Here is a 12,556-nt window from a genome sequence, read left to right as displayed (position 1 = left end):
GCAGACTGGTTGTAGGTGTCCCTTAAGTTGCAGGTTAGTTGGTCTTTAAAGAAGGAATACACCATAAAAGGTATTTGCAGTTGAATATAAAATATATTTGCAGTTGAATATAAAAATATATTTACAGTCCTTGGTAGAGTATAACACATAGCATACAGCACATGGATAACACAATCAGCCTGATATCTGTTTGTTTTCTTTTTGTTTTCCATGTCATACACCATTTGGTGACCAGCCCAAATGGGCTTATTATTAGTTCTATAGTTTCCATAGCGCCCCAGTAGCAACCTAAGCAGAGAGATCCTGTAAATATGAACATATTTCATCATTTGTAAGTGTTTTAAATATATATTTTTTTATCAGCTGTTTTTTTTATAACATTGAGTTTTATTGCATATCCATGGGGGTTTTAACCCACAGATTTGAAGATGGACTGGCAGGTCCACTCTTTTTGGCTTGGCTAGCTAGTTAGCTGGCACATTGTTTTTGTTTGAATGATGCATCTAGACATTGTACCAGCTTCTTTGTTTCACCTGGCTGCTGGTTCCTGATCTTTGGAGTTTGAAAACATCAATTGAAGAGTCACCTCACACTTGAGAGGAATTGGAGTGCTGAGGCAAAGGGCTCATAATGAGGACGACTGATGCCTAGACCTGCTGGGGGTTCACCCAAGTGGGTGCCATACATTGTGAGGGAGAAGTCCAGTAGCTACATGACTTAGGCTGTTTCCCAGAGTAGCCCTCTAGAGTAGCCCCTCTCCATCTTTGGAGGATACATGCACTCAAAGACTTGACCTCTATTAGTTGACCTTTACTTTAGCTAAGCTACTCATGATGTATTGGTTGTTTTGTTTTTTATTTTGAAGCTCTTTATATAAGACCTCATAAATTCGTACATAGGACTATACGACTGGGAAAAATCCCCTGGAATGCCCTTCCAACTCGCAATTACTAGTGGGAAACTCGTCTATGATCCCTGAGCTACCACTTCTCCCACATGCTGAATTCACCTATTAAGGAAATGACCGCTAACGGCATTTTCAACAGTTAAATGCAACAAGAAACATTATTTATGAAAAGCAATCTATTCGTATTGTTTTTGAAGACTATCATTTGTTTAAGCATGATAGCTATACTTTCAGTTTCTGGTTTGACGCAGCTTTCTCAACGAGTTCAAAGCATGTGAATGCATCCAACTCAATACGACTTCACAACAGGTAATTACCACCTTCCCACTTGGTTATGAATGCAACATAAGACACTATTCATCAAATACTTGAGCAACAAAACACTAAACAAAATAAAATGTTACAATATAAATGCATAATTAATCATGCTAGCATGTACAACTACCACTTTGTCACATTATAAGGATCAGAGTAATTAATGCACATATTCTCCTTCTTCCCCAGGCTTTGAAAGTGTTATATGGCAACAGCAGAAACAGACTGGCACCCAGGCAAAACCACAATGGCAGTTTAAACTCTATTAATGTAGAGTTATAGTGGCCTAAGGATCACATCAACATCAAAACTTCTTATTTTGCACTGACACATGAAGGGGATAATTTAAGTGCTACACAATAAAATGATTACAGGGGTACAGTTAACACTTGAGTCAATATGATTTCAGAATATAAATAAATAGTACTAAAACCAATGCTACAGTTACAATAAGACAACATAGGATATCATGGTGCCTTATGCTTGGAAAACTACTCTACAAAGATTGAAATCAGGTCAAGATGAGTTTCATTCATCAAATAAGGGCTTGTGCGAAAGGCGTTGGTTGAATTTCACAGGAAGCTTTTGGGGAAGGTTTTTAGTAGCCCTATGTGGATTTCAGTTAAGACACCGACTTGAAAGCAAACATCCTTGGCGTAATAGGCTTTCAAACTGCCATTCTATAATAATAACGCAACGCTGTCACACACCTGAGGCCAGGCTCACTGCCCAATACCACTCACTGCAGCAGAAAGAGGGACATCATGAGCTACAAGTCTCTCTACTCAAAAGTGCACTTCATTTGTACACAAGCAATCAATCATCTTTGTTTGTTTGCTTTAGCATAATTGCACTGTGCCACAGACTTATCATTACGACACTAGTTTCATCATCGCCATAGAACACCTCACACTTTGTTAGGTACCACAGAGATTTTCGCCTTTGTCTATTATAATAGGATTAATATTTAGCAGACACTTTTATTCTAAGTAAGTGTCTGGCAAGACGATACTACTTTACAGGACGTATGGTATCATTGTTTTCTTTACAGTAACTATACACTTTACAGTAAGTTTATTGGTTCTTTGTGCGGTTAGCTCTGGGCCACGTCTCTCCTCTCATGTCAGGCCTCCATATCTTTCAGCCAGGGACATGTAGCACCCGTTCAAGCTGTCCACAAACACCTTCTGTCCACACCGTCTCCTCCTCCGCTCCATCGCCTCTGTGCTCCTCCTTCCCTCCCATTTATCTGGTCTCTGCTGTTTCCCACTGTCCACCCTCTCCCCTCCTTCCTCCGTGGTCCCTCTGTTCTCCTCAGTTTTCTTGTTTTCCTCCTCCCTTTCTCCTCCTGACTTCTTTCTATTCTGATGGTGTGCGCTCTGTCCTTGTGAACTCCTCTGGATGTTGAGAAAAGGGAACATTGACAACTCAATAATAATAATAATATGGTCAGTCAATATCTATGGGCAGTAATAATACAGCGATAAGGTATAAAAAGAGTATCTCAACATTTGTAAGAAAGACGTACTGTACATGTAGTGTAGTTGGCTAACTACTAATGAATGGATCTCACCTGTTTTCTAGGACAGTGGCGGCCCAGTGAGCACAGGATGTCTCTCTTGAGCCTCTCTAGCTTATAGAGCCTGATGAGTCTGGTATGGCTACACAGCATGTTGTGGATGAACTGTCTCTCCTACAAAACAATGATCAGAGTCATCTGGAGAATTAGATGGACTACAGTGGACATTCCCATTCAAGTCAACGTTCTGTGTTGGTTGTCTACTCTGGTGATGCAGTTCCTAATCTAAAATAGCAGGACCATTGCCCTGGGGTTGATCTTTGGACAGGTGAGAGATGAGAAAAGGAGCGAGGGATGAAAAGATGGAAGGAAGCAGTGGTGAAAAAATGAAGATACTTTAATAGAAAATGACTCCAGTAAAAGTGAAATTCACCCAGTAAAAGTCTACAAGTATTTGGTTTAAAACATACTTAAATATCAGAAGTAAATTTAATTGCTAAAATATACTTAAGCACCAAAAGTATAAATAATTTCAAAATTCCTTATATTAAGCAAACCAGACGCACCAATTTCTTTGTCATGTGTGCTCCCTCTCCGGCCTCTAGGTCACCAGGCTGCTTGTTATATCTCACACCTGTCACCATCGTTACCCGCATCTGCGCATAATGACACTCACCTGGACTCCATAACCTCCTTGATTACCTGCCCTTTATAAGTCACTCCCTTTGACTTCTTCCCCAGTTGTCAATGTTTCTGTTCCTGGGTCTGTTGTTTGTGTTACGTGTTTGTTTAATTTATTTATTGAAGCACTCCCTGAACTTGCTTCCCGACTCTCAGTGTACATCATTACATTCTTGTTTTTTAAATTTATGGATAGCCAGGGGCACATGCCAACATTCAGACATAATTTACAAAGGATGCATGTGTATTTAGTAAGTCCACCAGATCAGAGGCAGTAGGGATGACCAGGAATGTTCTGTTGATTATTGTGTGAATTGGACAATTCTCCTGTCCTGCTAAGCATTCAAAATGTGTCTAGTACTTTTGGGTGTCAAGGAAAATGTATGGAGTAAAAATTACAATATTTTCTTAAAGAATATAGTAAAGTAGAAGTAGTCCAAAATAGAAATAGTAAAGTACAGGTACTCCAGAAAACTACTTAAGTAGTGCTTTAAAGTATTTTTACTTAAGTACTTTACACCACTGGAAAGAAGTTTGTTCAATATATTGTAAATACTCACTTTATCCTTCTCACATTCAGCGATTTCCTTCTCCGTGCAGGTTTTATTAACCACTTTTAACGATTCCGTGATGTTGTTCTCCTATGAGTGAAAGCAGAGAGCTCCATTTTAAAGTCAATTCTGAGATCTCCATGGCAACAGGAAAACCCCTTGTCCGTCATGGTACTTACAAGGTTCTGAAGAAGCGGGTAGATGACAGTCTCGTAGTCCTCAGCGATCTCTCTCATAGTCCTGTTGCTGTCACAAGACAACACCAGAGGTAGCAGCATGAGAGAAAAAACAGAGATGCCAAGAATATTCTGTGTGTGTGAGAGAGAAAGACAGACAGAGAGAGGGAAAGAGAGAGGTGTAAGTATACAACAGTCTTAGCATTATCCACAGTAGTTACAGACACATGGCTAATTTATCTTGATCTACTCATACTTTACCGATCCAGGTGAGTGCCATTGCGAGACATCTCGGACCTCTGGTCTGGCAGTAGTCAACAGCGAAAATACAGACCGATTATACCGTGTTCCGGACCGGATTAAGAAATCATAGGCCTTGGGCTTAGTTTTAAATATATATATATATTATTCTCTCTGGTGTATTTTGAACATTGCGAGTTGGCTCCTGTGGTTAGATAAAAAAAAACAGTAATAAACTATTGGGCCCCTATGGGTTTTAGCCCAGCCACTGACTCACACAATTGGCCAGTTACATTTATTTATTATGCAGTTTAATTTATTATTAATCAGTTACCCAAACAAAGCAGGGCCCCCCAGTTACCCCCATGGGGGAGGAGAGGAGGTAGGGGGCCCATCTGACGATTGGCAGAGTGGCAGCAGGCAGTCTACACTCACTGAGCACAGGCTCCTGAATCCTTCTAAAAAAAACATTTTATATACAGTACCAGTCAAATGTTTGGACACACCTACTCATTCCATGATTTTTGTTTATTTGTACTTTTTTCCACAAATATTCTACAATAGTGAAGACATCAAAACTATGAAATAACACATATGGAATAATACCACATACCACACCTTTTGCCTTGATGACAGCTTTGCACACTCTTGGCATTCTCTCAACCAGCTTCATGAGGAGGTCACCTGGAATGCATTTCAATTAACAGGTGTGCCTTGTTAAAAGTTAATTTATGGAATTTCTTTCCTTCTTAATCCATTTGAGCCAATCAGTTGCGTTGTGACAAGGTAGGGTTGGTATACAGAAGATAGCCCTATTTGGTAAAAGACCAAGTCTATATTATGGCAAGAACAGCTCAAATAAGCAAAGAGAAACGACAGTCCATCATTACTTTAAGACATTTTAAGAACTTTTAAAGTTTCCTCAAGTGCAGTCACAAAAACCATCAAGCGCTATGAAGAAACTGGCTCTCATGAGGTCCGTCACAGGAATGGAAGACCGAGGGTTACCTCTACTGCAGAGGATACGTTCTTTAGAGTTACCAGTCTCAGACATTGGCAATTAACTGCACATCAGCTTACAGCCCAAATAAATGCTTCACAGAGTTCAAGTAACAGATACATCTCAACATCAACTGTTCAGAGGAGACTGCGTGAATCAGGCCTTCATGGCCGAATTGCTGCAAAGAAACCATTACTAAAGGAATCCAATAATAAGAAGAGACTTGCTTTGGCCAAGAAACACAAGAAATCAGTGGAAATCTGTACTGTGGTCCGAAAATTTGAGATTTTTGGTTCGAACCGGCATGTCTTTGTGAGACGCAGAGTAGGTGAATGGATGATCTCCGCATGTGTGGTTCCCGCCGTGAAGCATGGAGGAGGAGGTGTGATGTGTGGGGCTGCTTTGCTGGTGACACTGTTGGTGATTTAGGCACACTTAACCAGCATGGCTACCACAGCATTCTGCAGCAATACACCACCCCATCTGGTTTGCACTTAGTGGAACTGTTATTTGTTTTTCAACAATACAACGACCCAAAACACACCTCCAGGCTGTGTAAGGGCTATTTGACCAAGAAAGAGAGTGATGGAGTGCTGCATCAGTTGACCTGTCCTCCACAATCACCCGATCTCAACCCAATTGAGATGGTTTGGGATGAGTTGGACCACAGAATGAAGGAAATGCAGCCGACAAGTGCTCAGCATATGTATAAATAACTTCAAGACTGTTGGAAAAGCATTCCAGGTGACTACATCATGAAGCTGGTGGAGAGAATGCCAAGAGAATGCCAAGTGTGCAAAGCTGTCATCAAGTGGCTACTTTGAAGAATCTTAAATATAATATATATTTTGATTTGTTTAACACTTTTTTGGTTACTACATGATTCCATATGTATTATTACATAGTGTTGATGTATTCACTATTATTCTACAATGTAGAAAATGGTCAAATGAAGGGGAAAAAATGTGTGTCCAAACTTTTGTATTGTGTATATATATATATATATATATATATATATATATCATTTCTTACCCACTTTTTGTGTATATATATATATATATATATATATATATATATATATATATATATTTCTTTTTTTTCTTACTCCCCAATTTCGTGATTATAATCTTGTCTCATCGCTGCAACTCCCCAACTGGCTCGGGAGAGGCGAAGGTTGAGTCATGCATCCTCCGAAACATGACCCGCCAAGTGGTGCTTCTTAACACCTGCTCGATTAACCGGGAAGCTAGCTGCACCAATGTGTCGGAGGTTACACGTTCAACTGATGACTGAAGTCAGCCTGGAGGCGCCCGGTCTGCCACAAGGAGTCGCTAGAGCATGATGAGCCAAGTAAAGCCCCCCCCCTGCAACCCTCCCCTAACCCGGATGACACTGGGCCAATTGTGCGCCGCCTTATGGGACTCCCAGCCACAGCCGGTAATCACACAGCCTGGGATCAAACCCTGTACCACTCGAGAGACCTCCTTGAGTCATTTTCTAATGAGACATCTTTACTTTTACTCAAGTATGACAATTGGGTACTTTTTCCACCACTGACAGTGTGCCACTGCATGCACAAACACACCCTCAAAAAGGTAAAATGGTCTTGGACAGAGAAGAGAGCCCACAGACACCCACACAGCTGATTTTAAACAGTGTGCCCCTGTCACACTGATGATCTCAGCAAAAAAAAACTTCAGACCTGCAATAAGATGTTCCAACCTGGGGGAAACTGACACTAGTCACCTAGGGAATGGAGAGGGGAAAGTGGATGGCAAACCATTTTCATGGAAGTTTAAGGTCAAAATCATGTCATTTCATATTGATAAATGAGGATAAAACAGAAATGTTGCAAAAAAAACTCCACAGTTCCAAACTTTTGTTTTCTAACGGGAAGGTGATGGATTCCGAGAGGCAATTATTCCTGAGAAGCTATTGTAACCAAGGACTGGATGGAGAGAACATTCTATTCTGCCCTGGCACACAGCCATGGTCAACACACAGCTAGTGTATTCAAGAGGATCAGACACCGAGAGAGGGGAGGAATGGCAAATAAATAAACTTCATAAGAAAGACTACAGACTCGCTAAAGCTTCATTTTCTGTCTCCTTCACTTGGCTCATTTGGTCCGTAAGAGAGTATTACACTATCAAATTTCAAAGACAAATGTTTATAAAAATGATTCCACCAGCTGTGGGTATTCAGAAATATTTGACTCTTCTGATTACATGAGCCATCGTTCTAATAATTACATTTTTGGTTTGGAACCATGCGAGGCATACAGACAGATGAGAGCCAAACGTGCAAACACACACACACACACACACACACACACACACACACACACAAACACACACAGCTGCTTATATTGACTTAATATATTTGCCAGCGTGGCTTCAGAGGCAGTTATGTCCTTCAACTGTGAAATTGCACATTATTAATTGATTCATGCGATTCTGTTCATTAAATCCGATTTTCTTACTCATTCTGATGGCCATTAAACCAATATGGTTTCAAAGACTGCTAAAATGTTTCAGTAGCTTATCAAGTCCTTGCTTGTAAAAATATCACTGAAGTCATTTACATGAAGCAATTGAATTAGGTTTTATATTATAAACATGTGAATATACAGTGAATTCGGAAAGTATTCATACCCCTGGACTTTTTCCACATCTTGTTATGTTACAGCCTTATTCTAAAATGGATTAAATGGAAACATATTCCAATCAATCTACACACAATACTCCATAATGACAAAGTTAAAAAAGTTTTTTTGAAATTTTAGAAGATGTATTAATTCTTTCAAACAGAAAAAACTAATTTACATCAGTATTCAGACCCTTTGCTGAGACTCAAAATTGAGCTCATTCTGTTTCCATTGATCATCCTTGAGATGTTTCTACAACTTGATTGGAGTACACCTGTGGTAAATTCAAATGATTGGACATGATTTGGAAAGACACACCTGTCTATATCAAATCTCACAGCTGACAGTGCATGTCAGAGCAGAATCCAAACCATGAGGTTGAAGGAATTGTCTGTAGAGCTCCGAGACAGGATTGTGTCGAAGAGGGGAAGAGTACCAAAACATTTCTGCAGCATTGAAGGTCCCCGAGAACACAGTGGCCTCCATCATTCTTAAATGGAAGAAGTTTGGAACCACCAAGACTCTTCCTAGAGCTGGCCACCCGGCCAAACTGAGCAATCGGGGGAGAAGGGCCTTGGTCAGGGAGGTGACCCAATGGTCACACTGACAAAGCTCTAGAGTTCCTCTGTGGAGACGGGAGAACCTTCCAGAATGACAACCATCTCTGCAGCACTCCACCAATCAGGCCTTTTACTCCTCAGTAAAAGGCACATGACAGCTTGCTTAGAGTTTGCCAAAAGGCACCTAAAGGCTCTCAGAACATGAGAAAAAAGATTATTTGATCTGATGGAACCAATATTGAACTCTTTGGCTTGAATGCCAAGCGTCACGTCTGGAGGAAACCTGGCACCATCCCTATGATGAAGCATGGTGGTGGTAGCATCATGCTGTGGGGATGTTTTTCAGCTGCAGGGACTGGGAGACTAGTCAGGATCGAGGGAAAGATGAACGGGGCAAAGAAGAGAAATCCTTGATGAAAACCTGCTCCAGAGTGCTCAGGACCCCAGACTGGGGTGACGGTTCACCTTCCAAAAGGACAACAACCCCAAGCACACAGCCAAGACTACGCAGGAGTGGCTTCGGGAAAAGTCTCTGAATGTCCTTGAGTGGCCCAGCCAGAGCCTGGACTTGAACCCGATAAGAACAGAGAGAGACCTGCAGAGAAGAATATCAGAAACTCCCTAAATACAGGTCTGTCAAGCTTGTAGCGACATACCCAAGAAGACTCGAGGCTGTAATCACTGCCAAAGGTGCTTCAAAAAAGTACTGAGTAAAGGGAGTACTGTAAATGTGATATTTCAGTTTATTTCATACATTTGCAAAAATGTCTACAAACCTGTTTTTGCTTTGTCATCATGGGGTATTGTGTGTAGATTGACGAGGGGAAAAAACAATTTTGTCAATTTTAGAATAAAACTAACGTAACAAAATGTGGAAAAAGTAAATGGGTCTGAATATTTTCAGAATACATTGTACGTGTAACACAGGATATGAACCTAGATCTCCTACAGGAGCAACCAACATCCTAGACTGTTAGACCAATAGGTAATTCCCTTTTAGGATGAAGGCAGACACTGGTTTTGAAGTTCGCAGGCGGGGCTACCTCATCACATGATCATGACCGACTCAAGTCCACTCCATTCTGTAGATGTGTGTGTGTGTCACACCATGATGTCATTAAAATTAGATTAAGTTTGAAAGAAATAATCGGTAATTTCCAGAGTCCATTTCAATATCCAATCAGCCTGGTGTCTTGATTTTGAGAAGTGTATTTTGCTTGCCAACATTGCGCTCAGAAGTCCTGTACATATAAATGTCTGCTTTGATTGATGGCTCCAATTTACACCCCCGTAATTTCTAAAATTAAACTCTGACTAAAGCATACAATTCAGTTAGCAGCAGCAACACACACACACACACACACACACACACACACACACACACACACACACACACACACACACACACACACACACACTTACACCTACACACATACACCAAATGACCAAAAGTATGTGGGCACCTGCTCGTCGAACATCTCATTCCAAAATCATGGGCATTAATAAGGAGTTGGTCCCCCCTTTTCTGCTATAACAGCCTCCTCTCTTCTGGGAAGACTTTCCACTAGATGTTGGAACATTGCTGTGAGGACTTGCTTCCATTCAGACACAAGAGCATTAGTGAGGTCAGGCACTGATGTTTGGCGATTAGGCCTGGCTCGCAGTCGGTGTTCCAATTCATCCCAAAGGTGTTCAATGGGGTTGAGGTCAGGGCTCTGTGCAGGCCAGTCAAGTTCTTCCACAGTGATCTCAACAAACCATTTCTGTATGGACCTCGCTTTGAGCACCAGGGCATTATCATGCTGAAAGATGAAAGGACCTTCCCCAAACTTGCCACAAAGTTGAAAGCACAGAATCGTCTACAATGTCATTGTATGCTGTAGCGTTAAGATTACCCTTCACTGAAACTAAGGGGCCTAGCCTGAACCCAGAAACACAGCCCCAGACCATTATTCCTCCTTCACCAAACTTTAGTTGACACTATGCATTTGGGCAGGTAGCATTCTCCTGGCATCTTACTTTATCTTTCTAGCTGGCTAAGTAATACTAGACAGACCCCTTTAACGTTTCTGCAATAGTTAGGAACTTAAATAAGATATGTTTCAATATGAACATCCCACATGGCCTATCTTCCCTATAGGCCAACATTAACATGCTATCAACATACAAACAATACCGTTTAAAAATGTCATACGTCTTAGTTTCGTCGCTGATGCTACATGTCAGAGTTAATAATGTATTATATTTCCGTCCTTTCAGGTGTATATCATTATAATTGTATAGCTAATAGGCTGTGTGTTTGTAGTTCCACTAAGGGGAATGAACCTACAGCAGTTTTTTTGTTGTTGTATAGAAATGCAGTAAATGAGCTTCAACTTTCCTGACCTCACTAAAACTCAAACTCTGGTAATGGCCCTGCACACACTGCATTGGGCCCTCAGTTGCTGAAGGGCCCAACATTTTTATTAGTTAACTCTAGTGCTATATTTGACCCATTTACAGGGATACTTTTCAAAAGCATCCTATCCAGGTGAAATGGAGATGGAAAACCACAATGTGAAGTGACTGACTCCCCTCATCCATGTTACATTAATGATATTTACAGTTCACCTCTTCCCTGATTTTATAGGCATATTTCTTGTGATAGTTCAAACTTTTTTAATACCTTCCTTTCTATTTGAGCTACAGATCTACAGGCGTGCGGTGTTAACCACTTTTAAAGATTCAGTGATTCCTTTACCTCTTTTATGAAAGGGATTTTGCTACAAGTGATTTTAGCTCTGTAGGTTATGCAAGTAGGCTGCGTAGGCTGCGTTCGAGAGAACGATCATAGTTCTATTTATATTTTTGGAACTCTCATTTTTGCAATTCATGAAAAATAAACATACAATTTAAAAATGTAATTGTTGTGTGGAAAAAACAAAGGTGGCTTGAGATCTCAATATTATTTAACTGCGGCAAAAAAAGTATTTTCTGTTAACACCAGGTTCTGCTAATTGAACTTTTAAGACGGTCCCTTAGCTGCGTGTGCATAATATGGCCCAATCTAAAGTCACTTTTTAAAACGGAACGGACAAAACAAAGGCTGTACCTTACTCTATTATCATCAGATTCGAGGCAAATCACTAACCATCCAAGGACATTGACAAGCAAACTCCGAATATCAAACCAATGTCCAAACTGAAAACAAATTGATGGTGGTAGGTTAACTTTCAGATATTTCCATATCTGAAATATGTGTTTTACTTCGTTGAATTGAAGTCAGTTCCCAGTGAGTTATGGTATTTATAATTCTGTGAGTCAACTGAACTTCGGCTAGACTATACAGTAGCCTATTATGTTACCTACCATTTGTATGTAGGCTACCATTCTTGGTTCATATTCACAAAAAGGTGCCACTCCCACCACTCTGGCTGCGTTGTTGCGTTTTCCATACAGCAGTAAAATGTTCATGCGTTGTAGTGTTTCTTACTGAAATAAATCCCTTTATTTTCTAGCTATAATAAGCCTATAATAACTAGCCGGGCTTGTTTATCTATCAATCTCCCTGCTTGGCCAGCATGACAATATACTTAACTTCCGTCACTGACTCCAATAGCTTTCACTTTCCAGTCCCGTCTATTACAGAAAGCGCTGTAATAGCCTAATGGACTCGCTACCTAGGGTCTATGTCCGAAGTATGTCATTCCTCACAATGTGTGCACTTGTTCACTGATTTGAAAGGAAATGTATGGTATAGGAAATATGGTGGAAACTGCTACTTGCCCACGCCTCCACCATTCCAATGCTTTTAGATTTGTGGAAAGTAGGTTAGTGAACGAGGTTAGGCCTACACTTCAGGGTAAATTAGATATTATTGGGACATACAGTGTGCTCCCGCTGGCACCTCTCCGGTCAAATAAGGGGTGCATTCCTCTGCCCAGGGGTTTCTGACACCTGCCAGATATTACAGCGCCTGAA

At 40.7% G+C, this 12,556-nt stretch overlaps 1 protein-coding gene across 2 annotated transcripts; it reads right to left on the bottom strand.

The window, feature by feature from the left end:
* Nucleotides 1–73: 73 nt before the first annotated feature.
* LOC110535436 (uncharacterized) lies at nucleotides 74–12,287 on the bottom strand. 2 transcript variants are annotated; one of them, XM_021620425.3, is made up of 5 exons: nucleotides 11,945–12,287; nucleotides 4,153–4,281; nucleotides 3,983–4,063; nucleotides 2,796–2,915; nucleotides 74–2,619 (listed from the first exon to the last, which is right to left on the bottom strand). In XM_021620425.3, exons 1-5 carry the CDS (start codon nucleotides 12,047–12,049, stop codon nucleotides 2,341–2,343), a joined length of 714 nt encoding a protein of 237 aa, XP_021476100.3. In that variant the 5' UTR covers nucleotides 12,050–12,287; the 3' UTR covers nucleotides 74–2,340. The 2 variants fall into 2 exon arrangements, with proteins under 2 accessions (XP_021476100.3, XP_090045812.1); XM_090189686.1 differs by having other exon boundaries at nucleotides 4,153–5,073; nucleotides 11,945–12,212.
* Nucleotides 12,288–12,556: the final 269 nt, after the last annotated feature.

The sequence above is a fragment of the Oncorhynchus mykiss genome, chromosome 11 (assembly GCF_057628025.1).
Source record: "Oncorhynchus mykiss isolate SJ-2025 chromosome 11, ASM5762802v1, whole genome shotgun sequence".
NCBI lineage: Eukaryota > Metazoa > Chordata > Actinopteri > Salmoniformes > Salmonidae > Oncorhynchus > Oncorhynchus mykiss.
The sequence above is the reverse complement of the archived record's forward strand: the minus strand, read 5'-3'. Positions and strand labels throughout refer to the sequence as shown.